At 40.6% G+C, this 24,318-nt stretch overlaps 1 protein-coding gene across 9 annotated transcripts in view; it reads left to right on the forward strand.

Moving 5' to 3' along the window:
* RIMBP2 (RIMS binding protein 2) overlaps nt 1–24,318 on the forward strand; it is a 285,737-nt gene that overhangs the window by 239,431 nt on the left and 21,988 nt on the right. For 7 of the 9 annotated variants that reach the window (XM_084648839.1, XM_084648840.1, XM_084648836.1 and 4 more), the window contains 5 exons: nt 5,907–6,058; nt 6,426–6,893; nt 11,079–11,228; nt 17,291–17,449; nt 23,776–23,893. In XM_084648839.1, coding sequence (XP_084504965.1) covers nt 5,907–6,058; nt 6,426–6,893; nt 11,079–11,228; nt 17,291–17,449; nt 23,776–23,893 — 1,047 coding nt within the window. Of the gene's footprint in view, nt 1–5,906; nt 6,059–6,425; nt 6,894–11,078; nt 11,229–17,290; nt 17,450–21,342; nt 22,072–23,775; nt 23,894–24,318 lie in introns of all 9 variants that reach the window. The other 2 variants (XM_084648843.1, XM_084648844.1) reach the window with 1 other exon arrangement.

Genomic DNA, 24,318 nt, shown 5'->3' on the forward strand with positions numbered 1-24,318 from the left:
AATGAATTGCCACTGTGCTTTGATGCTGATAATGGAACTGCTCAGTGACAAATGTTCCCAGGGAAAACCGCTCTTAATTTTAGCAATGAATTTGTTATTAGCGTAATCAGTCATTCACATGAAATTAGGTACAGTATAAAAACTCAAGAAACCAGCTTCTGAAGATATTACAATGTGGTGCATATACTTTAATAGCTGTGTGACATGGCTAAGCATAATTAACAATTGGTTTTATCAGGGCACTAGCTGAATTGTTTTGGATTGACAAACTCCCATATAGGCAGAAGTTGCACACATTGCCTTGTGCTTAATTCAGCCACTGTTAAGGCTTTGATTCTTCATGTAGTTTGATCAAAACTTCAGGAGGCAGTTCATTGGTTTTAAAAAATAGCACTATTTTCATCCCTTTTAGCAGGTATTATTGGGAATTCAATTAGCGGCTAAAGAAAGTTGCCATTTAATTCACAGAGAAGGACAAAATTCTGAATGAGATTGGAGTGGTTGGGGGAGAGGGAAACAAGACCAAGAAAATATCCATGATAGCGAAGATGTCCAGAGATGGACAGTGGAAAACAATTTGAGATTTGGAAAGATGTCCACGTGAGAAGAGATTGAAAGGATTGGGACTGTTTAATCTACAGAGGAGATGGTTAAGAGGTGACATGATAGAAGTATCCAGAATGATGATTGATATAGAGGAGATAAATTGGACATTTCTATCTACCCTTTCTTTTAATACAAGAACAGGAGGTAGTCCATGAAACTGAAAGGTTATTTAAAACAAACAAAAGGAAATAATTGTGTTGCTTTGGGATTATTATTGTTTTTATACACAACACGTAACCAGCTGGTGGGACTCGCTGACACTAAGGCTGACATAAAGTCCTTTTAGCTGGACTTTAAAAGGAATTAGACATTTGTATGAGGACTCATACACAAACACACATGATGCAGCATAAGCTAGCCACTTGCTGCCTTGAACTAGGGAGAAATACCTGCTATGGGAATCGAGGATATTTTGTTTCCTGTGCTTCTCACCTTCTCCCTTTGCAAAGATCTTGAAAAAGTATTGATGTAACTGATTTTTCTATTTTGACAAGAGGGTCAAACTGTAGCATAAACTGTAATGGAACTAAAAAGAGAACCTCAAAAATAATGCAACAGTTTTAAATCGGAGATAAATCAAGATGCTTATTCAGTAAGTTTCTGACGTTACTGCAAGTGTCATGCAGTTTCCCTGATCATCCACATTAATACCAGTGAAGCATTCCTGATGATCCACTAGCCTTCCATAACCATGGAAAATATCCCTTTTAGTTTATGCACTTGCTGGCAAGATGGATTGGTGCTAGAATAAGGAGATGCATCCTATCTATCATCCCGCTACAGTCGGGAACCCCATTGCTTCAAATCCCCTTCTGCTATTTCCTGCCAACTGTCAAGAGTCACACTTGTGTGCAACAGAAGATGCTTGCTGGCCTTGCACATTTGAATGACAACGGTTCCCACTGTGGATTTTCAAACTGCTGACCGATAGACATCCAGCGTGATCACCGCTTGCTTTTCCACTGTCAATGCAGCTCTCTTTCTGGTGTCTCTGCGCTGGAGGGCTGGGGCAAGTTTGGCACACAGCTCCAGGAATTCGGCCTTTCACATCTGAAAGTACTGCAACCTCTGCTCATCATCTCAAATCTGCATTATCATGTGATCCCATCACTCAGTGCTCATTTCTTGGACCCAGAAGTGCCTGTCCACTATGTGGAGTTAATCTGTGGATGCCTCCAACAACATGATACGTTTATTCGCTGTCTCCATCATCCATTCCTTGTCCTCTGGCATCTCGTCTTCGTCATCAGATCACCAGTTGTAGTGGTAGTTGTTGAAGCAGATACAGGGGTATCATGTGTCCTGTGTTAGCAATAGACATGAGAATTGCACTAAGCTGTACAGAGTCGCTTCTGCTGGAGAGATAGCAGAGATTAAAAAGCAGTACATGAAACTGGGGGAAGTTTTTACAAGGCACAAAAATTATGGGCTAGAATAACCATGATGGGATGGAGAAAGTGGCATTGTGGGAACTTCACCCCTAGCTTTCAGAAATCCCTGGGTGAATTGTTGGTATCCTACAAAGCACTGCAAAAATCTCCCACAAGGCATTACACCAGAGTAAGGTACCTACCCTTGATGCACCAGATCATCTCTTGATGCGACAGGTTATTGTGAGGTGCTGTGCAGCATCAGTGCAAGCTGCCAAGTGCATGGGCTCAAGCGACAGTCATGCAGCTGCTGACTTTTGGAAGCTGACAGAGCGTCAGATTCCCACGCTTCGTAGTGTAGACACAGCCACAGGAGGCAGGCTTAACTTTAAGCATGAGAGCAATCCTTTTGACGTCTGGGATTACAGACATGCTAAAGTGAGCCAGGGGTTCAAGTACTTGGCTGAATCAGGGCCATGGAAAATTTCAAACGTGTAACCTACTGTAATCTGGTCTTGATGTCTGTTACCCGCCACGTGAGCCTGTCAATTTTAAAAGTTGCTCACCCAACGACTCCTCCACACTGCTGATCGATTTGGCTGACTCATTCCCACCAGTGTGATGGAGCCAGTTTAATGTGTGTGTGTGGGGGGAGGGGTCTTACGCACTGAGGTGGTGACTAACTGCCTGATTTTCATGTGCTGGGTACCCCCATTTCATACAAACTTCTTGTGGAGTTTTAAGTGCACCTCTTAAAAGCAGGCCCTGGAGGTGTAAATTCTGTGGTGTTTGTATTAGGGCCTGTGAGGTTATTAAATATACTTAGCCGAGAGGACACTCATTATAAACCACATATTCCTCAGCCTTTGGCAAACACAGCGATTGTGATTATACTTACAATTAAAGACAAAGCCCTACAAAGTGCTTATGTAAAACGCAGGTTTCATGACTGACTGCCGCCCGCATGGAGCTATGAATTAATACAAGTCTCAAGAGGTTCTTTGGGTTGTGATGGACTGACGTGAAAACTGAACAGCTCTCCTTTGCCTTGCTGGCTGAGCCGTAAGGAATTGACTTGCACTGGAGAAGCTGAAATAGCCACCGCATCTTTCAGTGTAAAAATTTCCTGTCCCCCTCTCCTCTCCTCAGCTGTGGTTTCCCGCGAACTGGAAGGTTGGCTTGCACGTGAACTTTGCTCACAGAAGCACTACAAGCAAGCACCGTTGTAGTCAGAGAACCACCTTGCTAACCAAAAACACAGGAGAAAAGACACAGCATGGATCACGCCATATTTATTTTTATGGGGGGGGGGAGTGCGCTAAGAGGCTGTTTAGTTGTCTCTGACCGTACCTAAGTAAAGCCCCCTTTTGCCTATAATGGCCTGAACTGTAACGAAATGGCTACAGTGTGTACTGATGCCCTCTAGACAGAACTTGGTAACATCGATGGCCCTATTGGCTTCTTGCCAGCTTCCCAAGACCCATGTTTTACCTAGTTTACAGCTTCATCATTTTCTTTTCTCTGAAAATGAGTGCACACAGGAACGACATGTGTTGGTTCTGGTGTTGCCCTTGATAGAGGAATTGAAATTGGTTGTGCTAAGTTCTATGGCGAGAAAAAGAAATTTGCAACTGCTCAGCTGTGTCCTCCACCAGCAATTCCAGAAAGCTTTGCAAGCTTTTTAACGTGATAAACTTACCAGGATTTGACAGTTAAATTAACACAACGGGCTTTATAAAATATACATGAACTAATAATCTCCAAGATATTTTTACTTTGGGTTTCCAACCAACACGGGGCTATTTATAGTAGGTTCAGTAATGTGTTTTAATTAGGGATGTACTGAACATGCTAGTAGGTTAATGTACTTTAAATGCCTTAAAAGGCTGAGTTTTGGTTTAATTTTTTTTCCAGTGCAGAGTGGAGGCTTTGAGCCTAATTCTCATGTACACTATGAGAACAGGATTCAGCCTGCCCCTTTCATCCCTCTGGCCCCTCCAATACACAGCCTTTCACAAGGCGCAGTTATAGTCTATCCCCAGCCATGGTCCATCCCATCCTTTATAAAGCCATAGCCCCATGTCCTTGGATTTGGCTGGCATTCTGTGTGTCTCTTGACACAAGCTTTCTTCTGGACTTCTGCATTCACCGTTTTTATTTTTTTCTTTACAAATGAAACCACGATTGTGTCCAAAATGGCAGGTAATATGAAAAGTTATTCTCTGCATAATAAAAATGACAGTAAGTAGCCCATATATTATTTTTAAAATGGAGCTGTATTCTGTAAGGCATATTACTCAAGGAATTTCTGCAGGCAAAGGACTCCCATGTTGTGTTTTTCTCAGCAAGAAGCAATCTAATACAGTGCATGGTGCTTCTGAATTTCATGCAATAGCTGGTTTGAAATGTTTTCCTGTCTTCCGCCCTCACAGCCCTCCCACAATACCCACTAAGCGGAAAAGAAATCAGTAATATTTGCAGTAAGATGGTGTCTAATATAGGCACTATTCCAGCCCTTCCTTGCAGCAGCCTTCCAGGTATCACTGATGCAGAACAAAGGGCATGTGATTATGTACAGTAGAACCTCAGAGTTAAGAATAACAGAGTTATGAACTAACCGGTCAACTACACACCTCATTTAGAACTGGAAATACGCAATCAGGCAGCAGCAAAGACCAAATATAAATAAATAAATAAAGAAGCAAGTACAGTACAGTGTTAAACATAAACTGCTAAAGAAAAGGGAAAGCAACATTTTTCTTCTGCATAGTAAAGTTTCAAAGCTTTATTAAGTCAATATTCAGTTGTAAACTTTTGAAAGAACAACCATAATGTTTTGTTCGGAGTTACGAACATTTCAGAGTTATGAACAACCCCCATTCTCGAGGTGTTCATAACGCTGAGGTTCTTCTGTACCACAAACACCAGTGTAAATCACCTAGGCGAGTTGTTTCTGCTGGTAATTAAACGAACACCAGTTTACTGCTGATATTGCAAAGGGTAAGGTGGGGAGGGATGAGGAAACAGCTGTGTATCAGCCTCACTGGTTCAGAGCACTGCTGAAATGGGTCTGTTTTGCTGTAATTTTGTTGTATTTAGCAAGTATCTCAAGAAAATTCTGGTCTGCAGGGAGCCTGGTTCATTTCCTACCACCACCTTCTCCTCTTCATGTGCGTCTTCTACTGGTGGTGCTTTGAAATTCAAAATCAGCTCCCAGCACGCAGTGTTCTGTACTGATCTGTGTTTCAGAGGCATGGCCCGAGGTAGTCTGTAGCCAGTCATAACAGGTTTCCATACACACTAATGCCTCTCCTTGCCAACTTCTCCCACCACCTTTAATATTTACCTCTCCCCACATTCAGAAGAATTGAAGCATTTGTACAAGAGCTAGGGGAAAAGGTAAGTACATGAGCAAAAACAATGTATTTCCCTTTCCATTTTGTGATTAAAACAACCGAGAGGGAGCAGGGTCTGGTAGATGGTTTCGCTAGACTTCTAGGTTCACATTCGTGGCTCCATGACTAACCTGCTCTGGGGTCTTGGGTAAGTCACATCACATCTCGCTGCTTTAGTTTTCCCTTCTACAAAATGGGACTAGTGATACTTAGCTCTCCTTCGTTAAAGTGCTTTGAGAATCATGGACCCAAATTAAAAGTGATGGATTTGACCCATATATTTTCCTAATCATTATCAAAAAAAAAGCAAGGAAAGCCTGTCTGGCTAATGAACTCAATACAAACCTGTCCCACCGTTCAAGGTGTGAGGACAGTTAGCCCTGTTGTGTATGAAAATATATCATCCCTATATGCAGAGAGGGTGATAAAAAATCCGCAGTCCTCAAGATTCACAGCAGACCTTGAAGTGGTCTGTCTATTTTAAAGCATGAAACCTAAAAGAATTGAATGGTAAACAAGGCTTTTGTTCTCCTAGGTCCTCCAGCTCCACCTCAAGATATTACCATACAGGCTGGGTCCACACCTGCCACTATACAGGTGTCCTGGAAACCACCAACCCTTACATGCACAGGGACCTCCAATGGAGCAAATGTTACTGGCTATGGTGTTTATGCAAAAGGCCAAAGGGTAAGCTTTCTTTTGCTTGTTACAGTGATCAGCAGCTATAGGTGTGCAGATAGATTACCAGGTAAAGGCAGCAGTTCAAGGTTTGCTGAGTTGTTCTGGGTTTCACTGCAGCTATTTTGTCACTTCATTATTTGCCTGGTTTGTAAGTTAGCTGTGGAGTTCCTGAATGTAAACTCATCAGGAAGACATAGCTGTTCAGATATGCCTAGTGGAAGTGTTACAGCTGATCGGTGCGAATCGATACAGACCTGCGGTGCTGATTATTGCAGCCAATGGGCAACACTTTGCAAGAGCATAGGAAGCCTTTCAAGGTGACTATGGGAGGAAATGTCTTTTACACTTTTAAGTTGCTTGTTTATGTATTCAGGTGGCAGAGGTGATCTTTCCAACAGCAGAGAACACCTTCGTGGAGCTAATGAAAATACGAAATGTAGAAGCTAAGGAAGTTACCGTGAGAACACTTTCTGCACAAGGGGAATCTGAGGACTCTTGTGTTGCTGCCATTCCACCTGACCTATTGGTGCCTCCAATCCCTCACCCTCGAACAGCTCCCAAATCGAAGCCATTAGCAAGTGCCGGGGCCCCAGATACCAAAGATGAACATTTAAGTCCACATTTAAAAATGGATGAGTCATGGGAGCAGACTCGTTCAGCATCCCCCATTCATGGACACACATTGGAGCCTCCTGCCCCCAACTTTCAAAGCCCGCTTCAAGGAAGGAGGTCTCCCTCGCCTAATCGAATACTCCCTCAGCCGCAAGGCACACCCATCCCCAACACTGTTGCTAAAGCCATGGCGAGAGAAGCTGCCCAGCGGGTTGCAGAGAACAACAGGGTAAGGCAAGCTTTTTCTTACACCCTGTCATATAGAGTGGCTTGGTTGCAAATCATTTAGTTTTAAAAAGTAGATCACCTTTTATATTAAAGTTCCATTTATAAATACTTTATAAAGGGTTAATAACTGATTAATAAAAAGTCAATCAATTGTTATAGAGTCCATTAGGTCTGTAGGTTATTTATAACTATGTCTAATAACAATCTATAACTGTTTCTACTGATGTGCCTAGAACATCATATCTGTACATGGAATCTTATGTGAATGAAATCTATTAAATCTAAAGCTTGCATAATTGATTAAACCTTTTATAAACCAGTTATAAATTCAACACTAATATAAACCGTGACCAAAATCTACTCCCAGATGTTTGAGTGGATACTCTGACCATAAAGCACAGAGATATTGTAATGTGCTATCCTTTGATCTCTTGCTGATAACCCCAACGATTCTTAAAAATGGAAATATATTTTTAAAAAATCTGGTTTATTTTTGGCCAATTAAGTTCAACATTTGGCTCCCCACACCATGTCACTTGGGCTTCTTATCTCAGTTAAAACAGTCAATAACAAAATACTAAGCCTTCAGCCTCAAGGCTTGTGAACAGAGCCACCTGATCTGTAACAAGAAAAATCTCTGTGAAAGTTTGACCAACAAAGAGCTGTTATACATTAAGCTCACTTATGCTGAGCTCTGGCAGGTCACTAGAGAGAGCAGGTTGCAGGGGTGCGGGCCCTTTATTCACTGAAATCGCTGTGTTGGTTGCAATTGCAGTCTCAGAGAGTTAAGCCCCAGGAACAGACATCAAGAACAGTCTCATTGATAATAACATCTAAGAGGGAGAGTAGTGAGAGGTGACGTTTCATAGCCCGTGTTACATTCTAAAAGTGTAAACACCCACGCATGTAGGGCTTGTTACATCATCACTGACATATCAAACACCACCAGATGTGAATAGGTAGTGCAGAGCACTGTGTTCCTGTCAGTGTGAAGGGATGATTCATTGCATTAGATACCGGCTGAAGCTCTGTAACCCCAAAGGCTAACAAATTTCTTTCACTAACCTGTCCCGTCTGATGTGGATCTCCATAGGCTGCTGTTACTTTTGTGGGCAGAATCTGGCCTTTATGCAATAGAATCCTGAGGTAAACATCTAACAAACCCGCCCCCCCCCCCCAAAAGGGCTGAATCAACGTGCTCATCTCGATGACCAATGAACCATGCAAGCAAACCCTTGTACAGTGAGATGAAACTAGCACCCTGTAGCTGTTGCTTTCACCTTGCTCTCAAATTAATCTGCCTGGCAGTTGCAGGGCATTGCCTAGTGCAGATGAACTGGACAGTCTCAAAAACAAACCCACCATAAAACATTCCTGAAAACAGTTGATCATTTCCTATTTCCTACGTAGGGCAATTTCCCAAGACCACAGCTTGCTTGAAATTCCTTGTGAACTAATTAAATTAAGTTATTAGTACATGGGTATGCTCTGTCTAGGAATAACTCTGCATGACTGTCATGCTGTGCTTTGTTTACCATCCAAACTCCACAGGGAACAACGTCAGAAATGGAGGCAGTGTAAGGAGTGCTGGTGTATCGTGGCTCATGTTCTCGAGAATGGTTTCTTGGTTTTGCTGAATTCTGTTAAATGATACAATGCTGCAGGATCTTTGGGGCAATCTATGCCCACAAATGTGTGAGGCAATTAAATAAGACAGTTTCAGTGTTAGAGCAATAATTAACAGCAGAAGGAGCGTAAAGTGGAGAGATATAGTTTAGGGGGAAAGGGTATATATTTTTGGATGAGATTTCGAAAACGATGGGCAGTCAGGGAGGTGGAGAGATCTTACCTAGAGGCTGTTCTGCACAGCAGAGCTGCAAAGGAGAAGGCTGTCACCTCAGCAATGCTGCAAGTGCAGACAGGAGGATGAGTGGAGTGATTGGGAAGAGGGCAGAGAGAAAGGTTCTCTGAGGTGGGATGGAACAAGTATTATAGGCCCAAGTTCTGCAAAGCACTTAAACATATGCTTATGTCCATCTCTGGTCAGCAAAGCATTGAGGGATATTTCATAGAAGTCAAAAGAGAAACTTGTGTCTATCTGAGAAAAGTTGAACGAGTGCTTACTTTTCAGATTTTTAAAGGTTTTTTAGGCACCTCAGGTACCTGAATATCTTTCAAATCTAGCCCTAAATGCTTTGCTTAAACAGGGCCCTAACAACTAAGATGGTATTTTAAAACTGCACACTGAAATGGGTGAGCAAACTCAGGCTCTGATTCTGCAAACGCTTATGCATGGGCATAACTTGGCCCACCAGAATAAAGTCCTATAGACCTCAGTGGAGCGACGCAGGTCCATAAAGTTAAACGTTTGTTTGCAGGATTGAGGTGTAAGTCAAGTTAGCCCATTGGTTCACATTAACACCAAATATTTTATTTTCTCTTATTTGACTTGCTATACACAATGCTGCAAAACCCTATTAACGGTAGGTTCTCTGGATACCTCATGCAACAGAAGAGACCTTCGAACGCTACAGCTTGAATGCAACACGAGAAGAGCCACCTGGGCCAATGCACATGGATTAGCCTCCTTTTTCTTGATTTGTTTGTCAAAACAAAAGTGCGCAAACCTTATCTGATTGACAGCTGAGCTCAGCTCATGAGAATGAGATTCTGTCCTAAATTTAAATTCTTAGGAGGGGGTAGGGGGAAAAGGAAAACAAAAACACCAAACCCAGTTATATAATGACAAGCAAGTTTGGATGCCAATTGCATGACCACTGAGCCTTTTAAAAAAGCAAATGGCAAATCGGAAAGAAGGGCCCAATGACCTGGACACAAGGCTATGTATTAGAGGAGCACAAGTGGGTCTGTTTTGGATGGCTACTGGACTGATTGTAAGATAGATGGAGCAGTGGTGATTAACTAGAGCATGACCGCAGTTTAAGGGAAGGGGGCTGAGAAACTTTTTTTAGTTTTTGCAAAATCACTGATCTACACTCCAAAACAGGTTTAATTAGATTCACGTTTGGACTAGTCATTAGTAAATCTTCGAAGGTTCAATGCAGGGACCTGGGCAAAAGTTCAGGGGCTAGATTCACTCTGGGGTAAGCCAAGTTCTGCGAGCAACACCTATGGTACATAGTCCTCAGTAGTGGAAAGTCCACTTTGTACTGTGTGGCGGTGGTGTAAGCCGCTGGAGCCCTCACATACCTCTAACCAGAAAGCTGGATGGTGTGGACTGAGGAGGGCTTGTGGTCAGCAGGATCTAGTGATTGAGGGTGAAATTCACTTTGGTGCAGAGGATCAGCACAAGTGCTTATGCCTTCACAATAAGAAAGCGTTACTGAGGTTTCGGTGGTGCACAGACATTGTGCTCGTCCTCTGCATAGTGCTGAATTTCACTATGTGTGCATTGTCTAGGCAATTTCTGCCAATGGACTCCTGTGGGATCCCCTAGGAGAGATTAATTTTAATTAATTTTAATTAATTTTAATTTAAATTTAAATTAAAATTTAAAATTTTAATTTTAATTTAAATTAAAATTTAAATTTAATTTTAAGATTAATTTTAATAGAAATTAAAAGAAACACCCTCTGTTCTCCGCAAGAGTGAGTGCCCTATAGGTGCAAAGTCCTGTGCTTTTCAGGAAAGTGGCACATGCAAAAGGAAAGATTGTTCTCCACTTAGTCCTAACACACACGAGTCAAGGCACTGAGTAGTAATGTCCACAGTTAAATTCAGCATCTTCAGGGGCGGAACTCTGGTTTTATGTCTTCTCTGAAAACACTGTGCCTTCAACATCATGTTGAGACATTTGTTTCACTAATGATTCAAGGAAAGAGCTCTACCTACTGCATCCCCTACGCCATTTCCTGGAATATCTGCGTGTTCTTTAGAGATTACCCATCCAAGTACCCACCCAGCCTACGCTTGCTTAACTCATGAAATGTGATGGGATTCTAGCACAAGGAGGTATATGCTGGTGAGTGAGACCAGTGAAAGGGCTATGATTTAAAGGAACCAGAAGTTTATCGTTCGAGTTTAAGCCATAGGGATATTTAAATGTGCTCTTGGGAGTCGTAGAATCAGCAGACCTGGAATCATTAACATCTCTTTGTTGGCTTGCTGGGAACAATGGAGGTGAAGGGGGTGCCCGCTTTTCTTTACCATGTTGGTGTTTTGCCAGATGGAGAGGAGGAGTGTGTTTAGCGAAAGGAGTAACATGGTGCATTATGCAAACTCAGATGAGGAGGAAGACGGCTACGATTCTCCCAGCATTAAAAGGAGAGGGGCTTCAGTCGACGATTTCCTGAAAGGCTCAGAGCTTGGAAAGCAGGTAATTAATGTGACCTCATTATGGTAATAAGGAGAGATGTAGGTCTGCAATGTATTGAAAATACTTTATGATGCTCAACACATTAACCACAGCAGTATCATTCTGCTGACTGTCAAACCGATATGCTCTATGGCTAAGCAGCCATACCGAGTTTGATGAATAGGCTTTTCTACTCCTACAGCATTATACTTTTAGAAGCCGGAAGTCTTTTTAACTGTCTGGCCCTTTGCTCATTATAAAGGCTGATATATGAATCTCTGATAGTTACAACTAGCAACAACCTTAATACTGAAAAAGAAGGTAAGTGGAGATATTTTTGAATCTGGGCTTTCTCTGCATTATACTTTATTTTTACGTATATTGACGTGCTATAAGACCAAAAAAAGGGCTTGGAATTTTTTGTGTCATTTGAAAGCCATGAAATATCCTCCTTACAAGCAAGGAGCTAACACAATATGTCCCTGGCATGCTGCAGCAGGGAGAAAGATGCTCTCAGAAGAATTTCCTAAACCCAGTCTTCAGCCTCACCCTACTGAAAGCACTACAAGACAATTTAATTTTTTACTTTCAAGTGAGCTGAGCCCCCTATTACAGTAAAGTAAAAATCGGTCTGGAACTTTTTCTTAGCATGTTATAATACCTTGTTGGCAGAATACTCCCAAGTTCTGATATTGGACATAATTAGAGATGTGTAGCCTTTCATTTTATTTAAAGTGATTTTTCAGTGTGGTATTACACCACTCTGGTGGCTACAGTTTCAAGCTTAACAGAGTGAAAGTCACCTCTGCTACTTGCTTCAGTTTTAGAGTCTCTAGTAACACATAAAGACCAAGGATAGTGACCACACACACATTCACAAGTACAAGGTCTAGTCTGTTGTACAAGTTTTTGTTAATGTTACACAATTAAAGTCATGATTGTCCAAGCATATAGAAATTCTTTACAGACCTATGCACAAGTTACAAATATGGTTATGCTCACATCTTCCTAGATAATGTTAGGGTCTGATGGATCTTTCATGGGTTGATCATCAGTAGAGGGATGGTTCCTGCTGGAGTTTTCTTGTAGGAAGCTCGGTTTTCCTAATCTGGGCACCCTCTTTTTCTACTGTGATTCTGACTGTACCTCATTACCAGTTAGGCACATCATGCACCTTGCAATTAGGGCATGTATTAGAAAAATGTGACTACCAGGTATCTTGTAAACAAAAAAAATTACTCTTACTGTTAATTTTTTGCAATATCACCCATTCCCGTAATCTTGTAGCATAGGGTCATTCTTTGGTCGCTTACTTATGTCAAACATTTCTTAAGCCAATGACCTAGTATGGCTAAGCTAAAATCTTGCAGGCCTGTAGGCCTTGTATTTCAGCCTTATTTACTTAGATAACTAATGCATACTTATCCCTTCTAACTACAAATCAAGCTTATACTTCTATAATCTTACAATTTAACTCTATTTAGCATACAATGATTATATATGGCATAGAATGTTAGTTAATCATAACATCACACAATAAATGAACAACACATAAAAAACATTGGCTACAGATGAGTCCAAGCCGTGACATTTGTTTTGCACACACAGGTTTCCTGAGTGTTCTGGGATTTTGGTTCAGCTCATTATCAAGAAAGTGGCATTTGTAAGATATTGATATTGTTTTGGATTTCAAATCCCCTCAGAGATGTTTGACTTGGGGGGTTGGTTCCATCTGTAGAGGCAGTAGTTCAAATTTGTAGAACTCCTGCACTCAGGTTGCACCTACAAACTATATACACGCTCTCGAGCCCCATGTACAAGGTGTATCTGAGTCTGCAGCTATGGGAATTGTGTTTCAAAACACACTGGTACATGGAAGTATCTGATTGCACATGCAATTACCTGACTTGTGCAGCAAATGAGCTGTTTGCAGGTGAAACTTAAAGGTGCACCAGGTTGATTAAACCAATAGATATAATACAATTTAAAATTATTTTATGTGCATCTAGGCCAAGATTTTCTAAAGCGACTAATGATTTCATAAGGAAGTCTGCTCCATTATTTAGGTGCTAGCCTGGCATTCTGGAGAGCTAGGTTCAATTCCCTACTACGCCACAGACGTCCTGTGTAACCTTGGGCAAGTCAGTCAATATCTTTCTGCCTAGGTTTCCCCAACTGTAGAATGGGGACAGTAGCACTGTCCTATATCACAAGGGTGTTGAGAGGACATTAAAAATTCTAAGCTGCTCAGACACTGCAATAATGGGAGTCATATAGAAAACTAAGATTTTGGTTGTCTCCATTTTTGTAAGCCCACTTTGAAACCCCTGTCTGTTTTACTGAGTTCTAGAGATAGAACACTTTCTAAGCTCATTAACCCATTGTGACACTTTCTCAGGGTACCCAGGATTGTGAATCTCCTTGTAACGCCCGTCTCAGTGAGAGAGAGACTTGATTGTGCTTAACTGGGTTTCAGATTGGTGACACCACCTAAACAATCTCCTCAGGGCCATGCCAGCCCTTGCTTTGCCTTGCAGATTAGCTATACGTACACCTCATACCCCTTTATGGTGTTCCCCTGCAGTGTCCAGCCCTTAACCACTGGACACTCATAGAAATTACCAGGGAATTCTGTTTAGTGAGGCAGCTTTTCTGTGTTCATTAAATACAAATTGATTATTACCTGTTTATATTTCAGCTATATAAGAGAGGCACCTACTTGCAGCTTAATTGCTCATTTTAACTATTTAAGAAAATTGAAAAATTGTACTGCATAATTTGTTAGTAAAGAGACAATTTCTGTACTTTTTTTATGTAATTCTACTACATCAAGACCTAACCAGGAAGTTTAATAGGAGGTTTTTTTTAATAAGATTTTAGGCGTAATTGTGATTTTGAAAGAATCTGGTAGCTTATTTCACTATAAGGCAATCAATAGTTAGTTAGCTTATTATAGTGTAGCTTTAGTCTGTGTGTACTCATTGGTATTCTGAAGTTGATGCCATACTGTGCATTTATGCCCAGTTAAAAGCTTTTGGCATAGTCTCACTTGATGTGTCTCATGCATGAAGAAGATAGAAAGAAAGAAATCAAAGCAGGCAACCACAAATACAGGTTAAAATGATGTTGTTCAGCAGTGGTGTTCTGATTGATACTAATGGAGATGGCTGCTGCGGTCTATATTTCTGTAACTGTGTGACATAATATATGGATTTTAAAAAATTTCATATGTGATTATATAGCTCACATCCCTTCCAAATCAAAACAGTCACTGGATCTGCCACAGACTTCCTGTGTGACTTTGGGCAAGGCAATTAGGATTTTAAAGGCTAACTACCATGGAAATAAAAATATTCAAGGCTTACCCTTGACTTCACTGCAACTACTCACTGCCTTCAAGTTAAGGATGTGCATATGTGTTTACAGGATGGGGGCCCAAAACACAATGATTTTTTAAAAGTCTGTTCAAATTGTTTGAGCTTCGATATCTTGTTACATGCCCATTAGATGCTTCAATATTTTGTAACGAATTAATCTGTTACTAACACAGAATGTAATTGTACAATTATTGCTTATGTAAATTTGAGCTAATTGCATTACATGTCTTAACAAGTTCTAACACCTCAATTAGAAGGTTTTCATTAAATAATTGGTGGGTATTTAACAGACACCTCTATTATTAAATCAACAGCAGATAAGCATTGGAGATAGTTTGAAAGGTTCCTGCTATGTAGCTGTGCAGCTTTTCTCTGGCAATAACAACCTTTGATAATCTACATGATATCACAAACACGGCTCTCATTTACACAGTGCAGCCCCCAATGAACTCCCTTGTATTGTCCGTATTATAATTGAGAACAGGGTTTGACTCACTGAAATTGGAAGCAAGACTCCATTGGAATGGCATGGGTGAAAGTGAGAGCATCAGACCAAATTCTGGGACTCTTTCATTTCATAAAGTAACTGAAAGTATTAATTCCTGCAGTGGCTTTTATTCTTAAAATTACCCCCTCATGTAATACAGCTGAGGGAAACTGAAAACATTCATGGGTTTGATCCCATTCCCTTGGATAGCAGCGAAGTGTTCAAAAAAGGCTGGATCTCACAACCCTCGATAATAACAATCCTTAGCTTTTATACATAGACTACAAAGTATTTTACAGTGGAAAGTAAGTATCATTATCTGCATTTTACAATAGGGGACATGGAGGCTTAGAGAGGAGAAGTAATTTGCCCAAAGTCATACAGGTCAGCAGCAGAACTGTGAATAGAACTATGGTCTTCTGCCTCCCAGGCCAGTGCCTGATCTCCTGGACCAAGCTGGCTCCCATAAGTAATGAAAGAAGGAGCTTAGCATTAATGAACATCTCATACAGCTGAGGCACATTGTAGAGATACACACTGAGATCTCCAGAACTATTGTCTAGGGATCAAGAGAGTGCAAGTCTGCTGTAATATTTGGAGAGTGAACATATTTTCACTTCAGGGTAATTGCTTACTGCAGACATTTCATTTCATTTCTGGAAGTTTACAGCAGTTTATTGATGCCAATACGTTATGGAACTATAGGAAGTGATTCTGGTCTACGAAAATTGCTTCTGCTGTAGTATTTCTTCTGGGGAAAGAAAGTAACTTCTGCTCCCTGACATTCTAGTATTTCAGTAACTTATTCTCCAAAATCCTTTTTCTGAGGCAAATAGGTTTACTCCTGGAAATTGTCTCTACAGCATATAGTACCACTTGCTTGACACTGAAGGTGGGACTGAGCTATGTAGTTCACATTTGAATCTGAACATATCTAGACAGAAGGGTGTTTGGATTCGAGCCTCTGATCTGGCCCATTATAGAGATGTGGGGCTAGATCCTTGTCTAGCATAAATCAGTGTACACTGGAATACACCAGCTGAGGATCTGGAGCCCCATGAAATTCGGATCTGGAGCCCCATGAAATTCGGATCTGGAGCCAAACTTCACATTTCAAGTATATTCAGACCTGGAATTTCTGTTTGGGCCTATCCTATCCTGAATTGCTATGCTTCAGACTCAAACTGTATATAAAGATCTGTACTTTTTTGCTGTCCGTATTTTGAGAATGGGAAGATTACACCAACAAAGTAGGAAGACGTGTTATCGGCTACATTGAGATTTGCATTTTAGTTTTTATGCAGTGCATGTGTGAAACTTTTGGGCCCATAAGTTTTAAGTAGGCCTCGACTTAAGCATTTGCACAAGCAGATGAAACTGCTGACAGACCTGAAGCACCAGTGTGATTTTGTTCAGAAAATTAGATGCCTCATTTTAAAAATGTACTTGTAGATGTAGAATCACAGTAATGTTTGGTTTGTTATCTGGACTGTGGATATAAATCACGACACTAGTAAAACAAAACAAGAATTTACCAAAGACAATTAAATTTAACACCAGCAATTCAATAACATAGCTCATTTCTTCCGTCCGTTCCACCTAGTTGAAAACACAGACAACTTAATTTAGTGGAACTAACTCTAGAAGGACATTAAAATTCTATCAATTCTGCTCCCTAGATGCCTGAATAGAATGAGATCATTGACCCTCATCAGCCAGTGAAAATTTACAATATAGAAATATTATGTAAGAACTAAATGGTGCTCTTGAAGAGTCATGTGGGGTTTACAGTTAGATATAGAAAACATCAGATATGACAATGAAGAGTAGCTTACATGTGAATGGAATTCACAATCTCAGTTGGAGCCTTCACCAGATGGTCAGCAAATCCACTAACACGTGCAGGGCTTCTGTAAATCTAGGAGCTTTTTTTAATCGGGGTCTCATGAGGTTTGTGGTGCAGTGGAAGTGCAAGTGTAATGATGCCCCTGGTTGGGTCATATGTAGGGACTGAATCCGCGATTTCTGGAATTTAAAGTGTGAGCAAGCTAATAAACCTTTTGAGGGCTACCGAGAGTTGCACCTGGTTAGTGTGGGTTACACAAAGTATTATTGCAATATTCAAGCTGCCAGTTGCTACCTTGCCCCCCATTTGTGGGGGCACTGTCACTTCAGATTTTAAACCTGCAGCCTTTTTTCTTTTCCATCCCATCCAATAGCCACACTACGGCCAGGGTGAGGAGTACCACACGGAGAGCAGTAGGGGCTCTGACTTGTCCGATATCATGGAGGAAGATGAAGAAGAGCTGTACTCAGAAATGCAGCTGGAGGACGGAGGAAGAAGACGAGTCAGTGTAACATCACACAACACACTCAAGGTAAGAGTGACGGAAAAGGGGGGCTTAAGCTTCAGAGAAGGGCAAGCCAAGTTCTTCCTTTCTTCCACGCACTATCATTTTGTTAGTCTGCTGTGGACGTTACAGTTCACAGTGGCCTACAGACTAGAACTGGGATGAATGCTGTTCATAATGTAAAGTCCCCATTGTGAAGTCCATTTAATACTCAGTTCTCTGGTGTTAGCCAAGAGCTTCACATATTGAAGACTGTCCTTGGGCTGTTATGCAATTATCTGTTTTGCTGCACATTTGGGGGTGCTGCTGTGCTGCAGTATATGGAACGTGCACCCAGACCATTAGAGGTTTTCTGATGCGTGCATGCGTGCACATCCACACACAAGTCTTTGAATTTAAATATCCTGTGGACATCCTCTCCATATTACTGACCAGGTTTTTGGAACTACCCCCACGGGATCCTTCTAGTGCATGCTGGTAACGGATTTGGGGAGTTTTATTCAGTGCAATATGGACTCCCAATAGCGTGGATAAAGCCCATAGTCAATGAATCTTAGTGTCGCGATCATTAATGAGCTTCTGGTGGCAGAGCAGACAATGGTGAACATATGTCAGGAATGATGTCCCAAACACTGCATGGGAGGATTCATCCTACAAGGTGATTTTATTCATCTGATTAAAATACACACTGCAAACACTAAACTTTCCCAACATAGAATTTCTGTTTTCTGTAATATGACATATAATAACTGCCTCTTATGTGTATACCATTACCATGCTAAGATGCTTCTTTTTAACAAGCCAGATGACTAAAACTATTAAGAAACCTACAGGTCGTTCTTCCCACAACCAAAATGATGTGTTACTAAAAAACATACCATACCCTTATGCAAAGTACATACATAGGGATATTGTAACCATTGCTATAACTGCTTCTATATATTTTATACACAGACTTAGGATTGTATGCAACATATAAAGAGATACTGTCAAGTACATTTTCAGAAAAAAATCTTTCATTCTCCTCTTTAGTATCCTTGTAAAAGCTTGAAAATGAAATGGCTCCGACTGCCACTAGGCAGACACTGAATTATTCCTAGACCTCTCTAGTTCTTTATGAATCAGTAGCATATTTACTACTACTTTCTACATCAGCATTAACATCAGCCCAACTCTGCACACATGGGCCAGATCCTCAGCTGGGGTAAATTACCATATCTATGTTAAAGTCAGTTATGTTATATGCTGATTTAATGCAATCTGAGGATCTGCCCCAAGGTTCATGGTTAACATCTGTTGTTTGAATGGCTGTGCAGAAGCAGAACTTAATGTGAGAATGCCACATAAATTTAGGGCAGATGGAGTAAGTTTAGAATTTGGAGGACACTCACCACTGCATTTATAACTATATTTAAGTTTTAGATCAGGTTCTAGAACTAAAACACTTGTGTCCCTGTTTTGCTAGATCCAATTCAGCTTTGCAGCTGCTGTAATTAAAAAAGAAACAAAAAACACATTGAGTGAATTGAACTCTTTCAAATGCATATGCGATTTGCATTTGAAAGTACACCAACCCATGCACTTCGAGCTATGATTGCAGATAGCTAACATTCAGTATTTTCTGTACCAAGTTAATAGATACCCTTATCCTAAAGGAAAGTGTACCAGATGCATGACTCACTTTACTGTGCGGTTATTATTCCCTTCAGTTGCTCTTCAGATGAAGGCTGATGTGTAATCTAGAAAGAGATCCAAACTTGAATATCAGGTTGGAGCATCCATGAAACTTGAGGATGTTTGGAGTCTATTCAAAACTATTCCTAATGCACATTTATTTATATTTTTTCCATATTTATGACACCTTTTCAAAAAAGCTCTGGGAATACGATAGACAATTAAAAAGTGTATTCAAAAATAATTCACAGAAATACAGTAGAACCTCAGAGTTAGGAACATCTCGGGAATGGAGATTGTTCATAACTCTGAAATGTTCATAACTCTGAACAAAACGTTATGGTTGTTCATTCAAAAGTTTATAAGTGAACGTTGACTTCATACAGCTTTGAAACTTCACTATGCAGAAGAAAAATGCTGCTTTCCATTTATTTTTTTAGTAGTTTACGTTTAACACAGCACTGTACTGTACTGCTGGTTTTTTTGTCTCTGCTGCTGCCTTATTGTGTACTTCCAGTTCCAAGTGAGCTGTATGGTTGACCGATCGGTTTATAATTCTGATATTTGTAGCTCTACGGTTCTACTGTAGTGTCAAAAATTAACTCTTTTAAAAACTCCCTAGCCTTTGAAGAAAAATAAAGCAAAAGCCAGCTCAATCTGTCTGCTCAGAGACAGCCTGAGCAATGGGCTTTGTAATGTCCCTGGAATGGCAGCAAACTAAGGCTCTGTTGGACCAAAGGGGAAGGAGAATTCCAAAGTCACTAAGAAGATCCTGCCCTCGCTACCCACGTGCATAAATCCAGGCACTGTCTGCTCAGAAGTCCCAAGCTGATTGCTGTCATTGGGGTAAAGCACAGAGAGGTGTGGTGTCCATGACCCAAATAGCTAAGGACTCCATAGATCAAAGCCAACACCTCTTTTCTCATTAATTTGGATAGCCCAGCATCTGCTTCAGAGTCCCAGGGAGACACATTTGCATAGGATCCTTCAATTACACTATTCCTCAATTTTTGTAAGCCTAAAAATAAAATGTGTCTTTTATTTCATTTATCGAAGCTGTTCAGATTTTGTCCAGTCCATTGTAGTTCTCACTTACATCTGGTATGTACTGAGACTTATATTTGGGTCAAGTAACAGGTTGCTTGTCAAGTAAGAATTTTATTAAGCCGATTTAGGATGACAGATCCAGCGTGGACCAATGGCTGCAGGTAGCCCCCAATTCTCAGGGTCTTTTTTGTGGAAGCCAAGCTTAAAAAGGGTGTAATTTTTATTCAAAGCCAACACCTCTTTTCTCATTAATTTGGATAGCCCAGCATCTGCTTAGAGTCCCAGGGAGACACATTTGCATAGGATCCTTCAATTACACTATTCCTCAATTTTTGTAAGCCTAAAAATAAAATGTGTCTTTTATTTCATTTATCGAAGCTGTTCAGATTTTGTCCAGTCCATTGTAGTTCTTACTTACATCTGGTATGTACTGAGACTTATATTTGGGTCAAGTAACAGGTTGCTTGTCAAGTAAGAATTTTATTAAGCCGATTTAGGATGACAGATCCAGCGTGGACCAATGGCTGCAGGTAGCCCCCAATTCTCAGGGTCTTTTTTGTGAAAGCCAAGCTTAAAAAGCGTGTAATTTTTATGAGGTTGTGGAGGGCACAAAAACTCCTATTTTGACATTTGCAGAGCACCCTTTATGACTTCATACCTGCCCTGAGTTTGCTGTCTTTGGGCAGGATGGCATTGTGGAGTTTCTTGTTAATCACCTAGGATACTTTAACTGATGCAAAGCAAGAAAGAAAACTCTGCTGTAGAACGCTTTCCGAGATACACTCCACGGACTAGAACAATTCCAGCTTGGCACAGAGCACAAAGAACTCTAAGCACTCGCGCCATATTCTAACTTCACCTCCACTCTCACCACAGCTGAACTTGTATGCCGCTTTTATTGCTTTGTGTTGAATGCATGGGTTTATTCTTGTTAAAGCATCACAATATCAGCTGTGTTTGTACTGACCTCCTGTGTTCTAGCTGACACCAAGCCAATTTAATCATGTCTTTATTTCCAGATTCCTGTTCAGAGCATGACATCCCCCTTCTCTGAATAAACTGCATGCCTTATGTTTGCCATTGCTCTAAAACTAATTCTGTCTTTATTTTTCTTTCCTCCTCCCCCTTTTCCCTCCCATTTTATTTTTATCACGCACTGTTTGTTCCCCACCTGGGTTTTAACATCACATACTGTTAAGGAATGCTCTAAGAATAGGGCCACTGGAGCTGCTTTTTTGGAACAGCCTGAGTTTTCACAGCAGATACACCACAGTAAAAAGCTTTTCAGTATCCCAGAAGTAGCTGAAGAGGATGTTGAATATTCTGAACTATTGCACAAACAGGGTTTTGGTACGCCCTATAAAATGAAACCTATGGTCGCTAGATGCACTAGACCACCTAGACCCTACAATCAAGACAAACAGCACAACTTTTGGTACCCAGCCAAGCACAGAATTTCGGGCACGGAGGATTTTGCTTCAGAAGACAAAGGATATAACTACAGTAGATCCTTAACGAGAAGCCCTGACAGCGGACTAGACTGTGGAAGTGAGGAAGAAGAATCTCGTTTTACTTTCAGAAATGCTTATGATTTGATTTCTGCCAATGTTGCGCCTAGCTGTTGTGCAGAGACAGATAACTGTTCATGCAGAAAAAGCACAAGGCCATTGTTTGCTCGCAGGAAAACTTTAACCAGGCAAAGCAGCATTGAAGAAGACTTTGACGGCTTGGGTCCTTCCTTTATAGAGCCCAGAAGTGAGGAGGCCAAGCCCAGTTATGAAAAGTCTGAGACTCAAAAATGCAATAGAACAGATAATTTGACTAGCAAAGATGTTCAACGAGTCTGGAAGATCAACTTACAAGTGAATAACTCTAGGGCAGCTGTTCCACATGCAGAGCCATCCCACAGAGATGCAGAAGACTCTCTGGTGTGTGAAATAAAACTTCCTTCTAACATCTGCCTGTCAAATCCATCTCTTTTCTTTCTTTTCTTTTCTTTTCCGCCTCCCTCTTCTTTTGATTTTTTTTTCTTAAAATCCATCTTTGGGACCTATCTACTGGGGGTTGTTTTATTTCTTTCCTCCCCCCATGATTTTTTATTTATTAATCTGCATTTTGCTTCACAAGCTTCTTTTGTAGCATGCTGAAATCAGTTTAATTTGCTTTGCAACAATGATTTTCCCACAGAACAAATTACAATAATGGCTGCTTTTGTTAAAGGACAACTGAATCTAAATTTTAATTAAGGGTTAGCTGAACTATAATTTTCCAAAAGTTTGTTTTTATCTTTAAAGTGACTATCAGAATAGTGCTTTAAAAAGTAAAAATAGGTTTTATTTTTAACTGGAAAAAAAGAAAGCATTTCACGAATTTTTATTTTGATGGTCTGTCTTAAAGATTCCATTTTGTCGTGTTGTTTTTGCTCTCCTCACTCCCAGATTTTCAGGAATTGCTCTTCATCTTCAGTCCTTCTCTTTGGGCAAGTACCAAAAAAATATCTTCTCCCCCCAGTGACAGTGACCAAGCAAGCTTCTTGGAGTCACAAGATTCACCATGTTTCCATTCTCCACCTTCTTCCTGCACTGTCACTTCTTTGCCCTCTTTTTTAGACCATCTCTTCTTGCCTTTGAAGTTGCAGACTGCATCTCCAAATGAGATTGCAGGCAAACAGCTTCTTCCAGAGGAACAGGCCAATGCCATTCCACATCTTAATCCACAAGGGTGCCTTTGTGATCCTGCCTGTTTGCATTTCTGTATATTAGTCCACAAGAGAGCCTTCATGAACTTGCATCTTTAGGCCTCTCTGTTCCCAAAGAGCACTAAACAAGCTTTTTAGCCTCTCAGTCTGCAACTGTCCAAAGACTGGCTGTCTCCAATCTAATGTCTTATGTAAGAGTAGATTCAGCTGCTGCTGTATGCCTAGCCCAGCAGTTTATTCCGAATTGATCATTTAAAAATTCTCCTATTAAAATTGGTGCCAAGGCTGCATTTAATCTCAGTTGTTGAAAGGGACACCCTGGAAAGCATTAAAATAAAAATTTATTGCAAATTAGTGAACAGAAAGAGAACCAGCTGTGGTGTGAGGTGAAATTTGTATGAATCTCTTCTGCAAGGGTTAGTGACTTTTAAAAAGCCTGTAACCACAAAAGGCATTCTGAGAGGAGCAGTGTTCTCAAAGACCCCAAGAGGAGAAGGACATATACTGGTTAATGTGCTGCAAAGTGTGCAAAACAATCTAGGTAAAAAAACTAATGCACTGACCTGACCCCATCATATACTGTCTTCACAGCTCTAATGTGAGTGGTCTTAGTCCTCTTCAGGGAGAGTTAAAAGTGCTCTGAGCCAAGTTAGTAGCAATGACAAAGGCAAAAGAATGTTTCCAAAATTATTATTATTATTTCTTTGTTCTAATGTGTGACTGCTGTTTACAAAGGGTGCACCATTTTTCAGGGAACCATTTTTCTTTTGCAGGTTTAGGAGGCATCACTAGAACTTTTCAGCTAACCTTTCATTTAAAAACTACGTTTAGTTGCCTTTAGAGCTTATGCTTCTGAAAGTGACTGACATGATTAACATGCCCTTTTTATGCACCCAGCTGTGTAACTTGCAAACCTGTTGTTTTTGTTTTTTAGCTTTTAGGGAATCCATCATCCACTGGACGACCTGACAGAGTGGAGCACACGGGTCGAAGGTTGTCTCATGCCAGTGCAGTCCCACAAAGGTCTCGACCAATGTTGGTCCCTTCCATTGGTTAGTTGGCCTGATTGGTGCATTTCTATTCTTTACAGCCGCAGAGCTGGGGGATTGGTAAAACAAACAAACAAAGCCCAAAACCCTTCAACCACAATAACTCTAAATCCTTTATAGAAGATGAACGAAGATTAAAACCAATTTTGTCTTAGGTTAAATATGAGTGTATTGAAGATTTTTTTAAGGGTCTGAACCAAAACCCGCTGACGTCAGTGGGAGTTTCTCCATTGACTCCAGTGAGCTTTCAATCAAGATCTGTGCTTTGGTTGATGATAGCTACAATTTAAAACCTACAGTAGACAGTTCATTCTTTAAAATAAATTAAGGTGTGGACATGCTATGAATATGATACCTAAAATAAATGCAATCACCCACTCATCTATCCATCCATCCATCATTCCATTCATCTACCATCAATTTGCCTT

Source organism: Lepidochelys olivacea (genome assembly GCF_965140295.1).
Source record: "Lepidochelys olivacea isolate rLepOli2 genome assembly, chromosome: 15".
NCBI classification, from domain to species: Eukaryota; Metazoa; Chordata; order Testudines; family Cheloniidae; genus Lepidochelys; species Lepidochelys olivacea.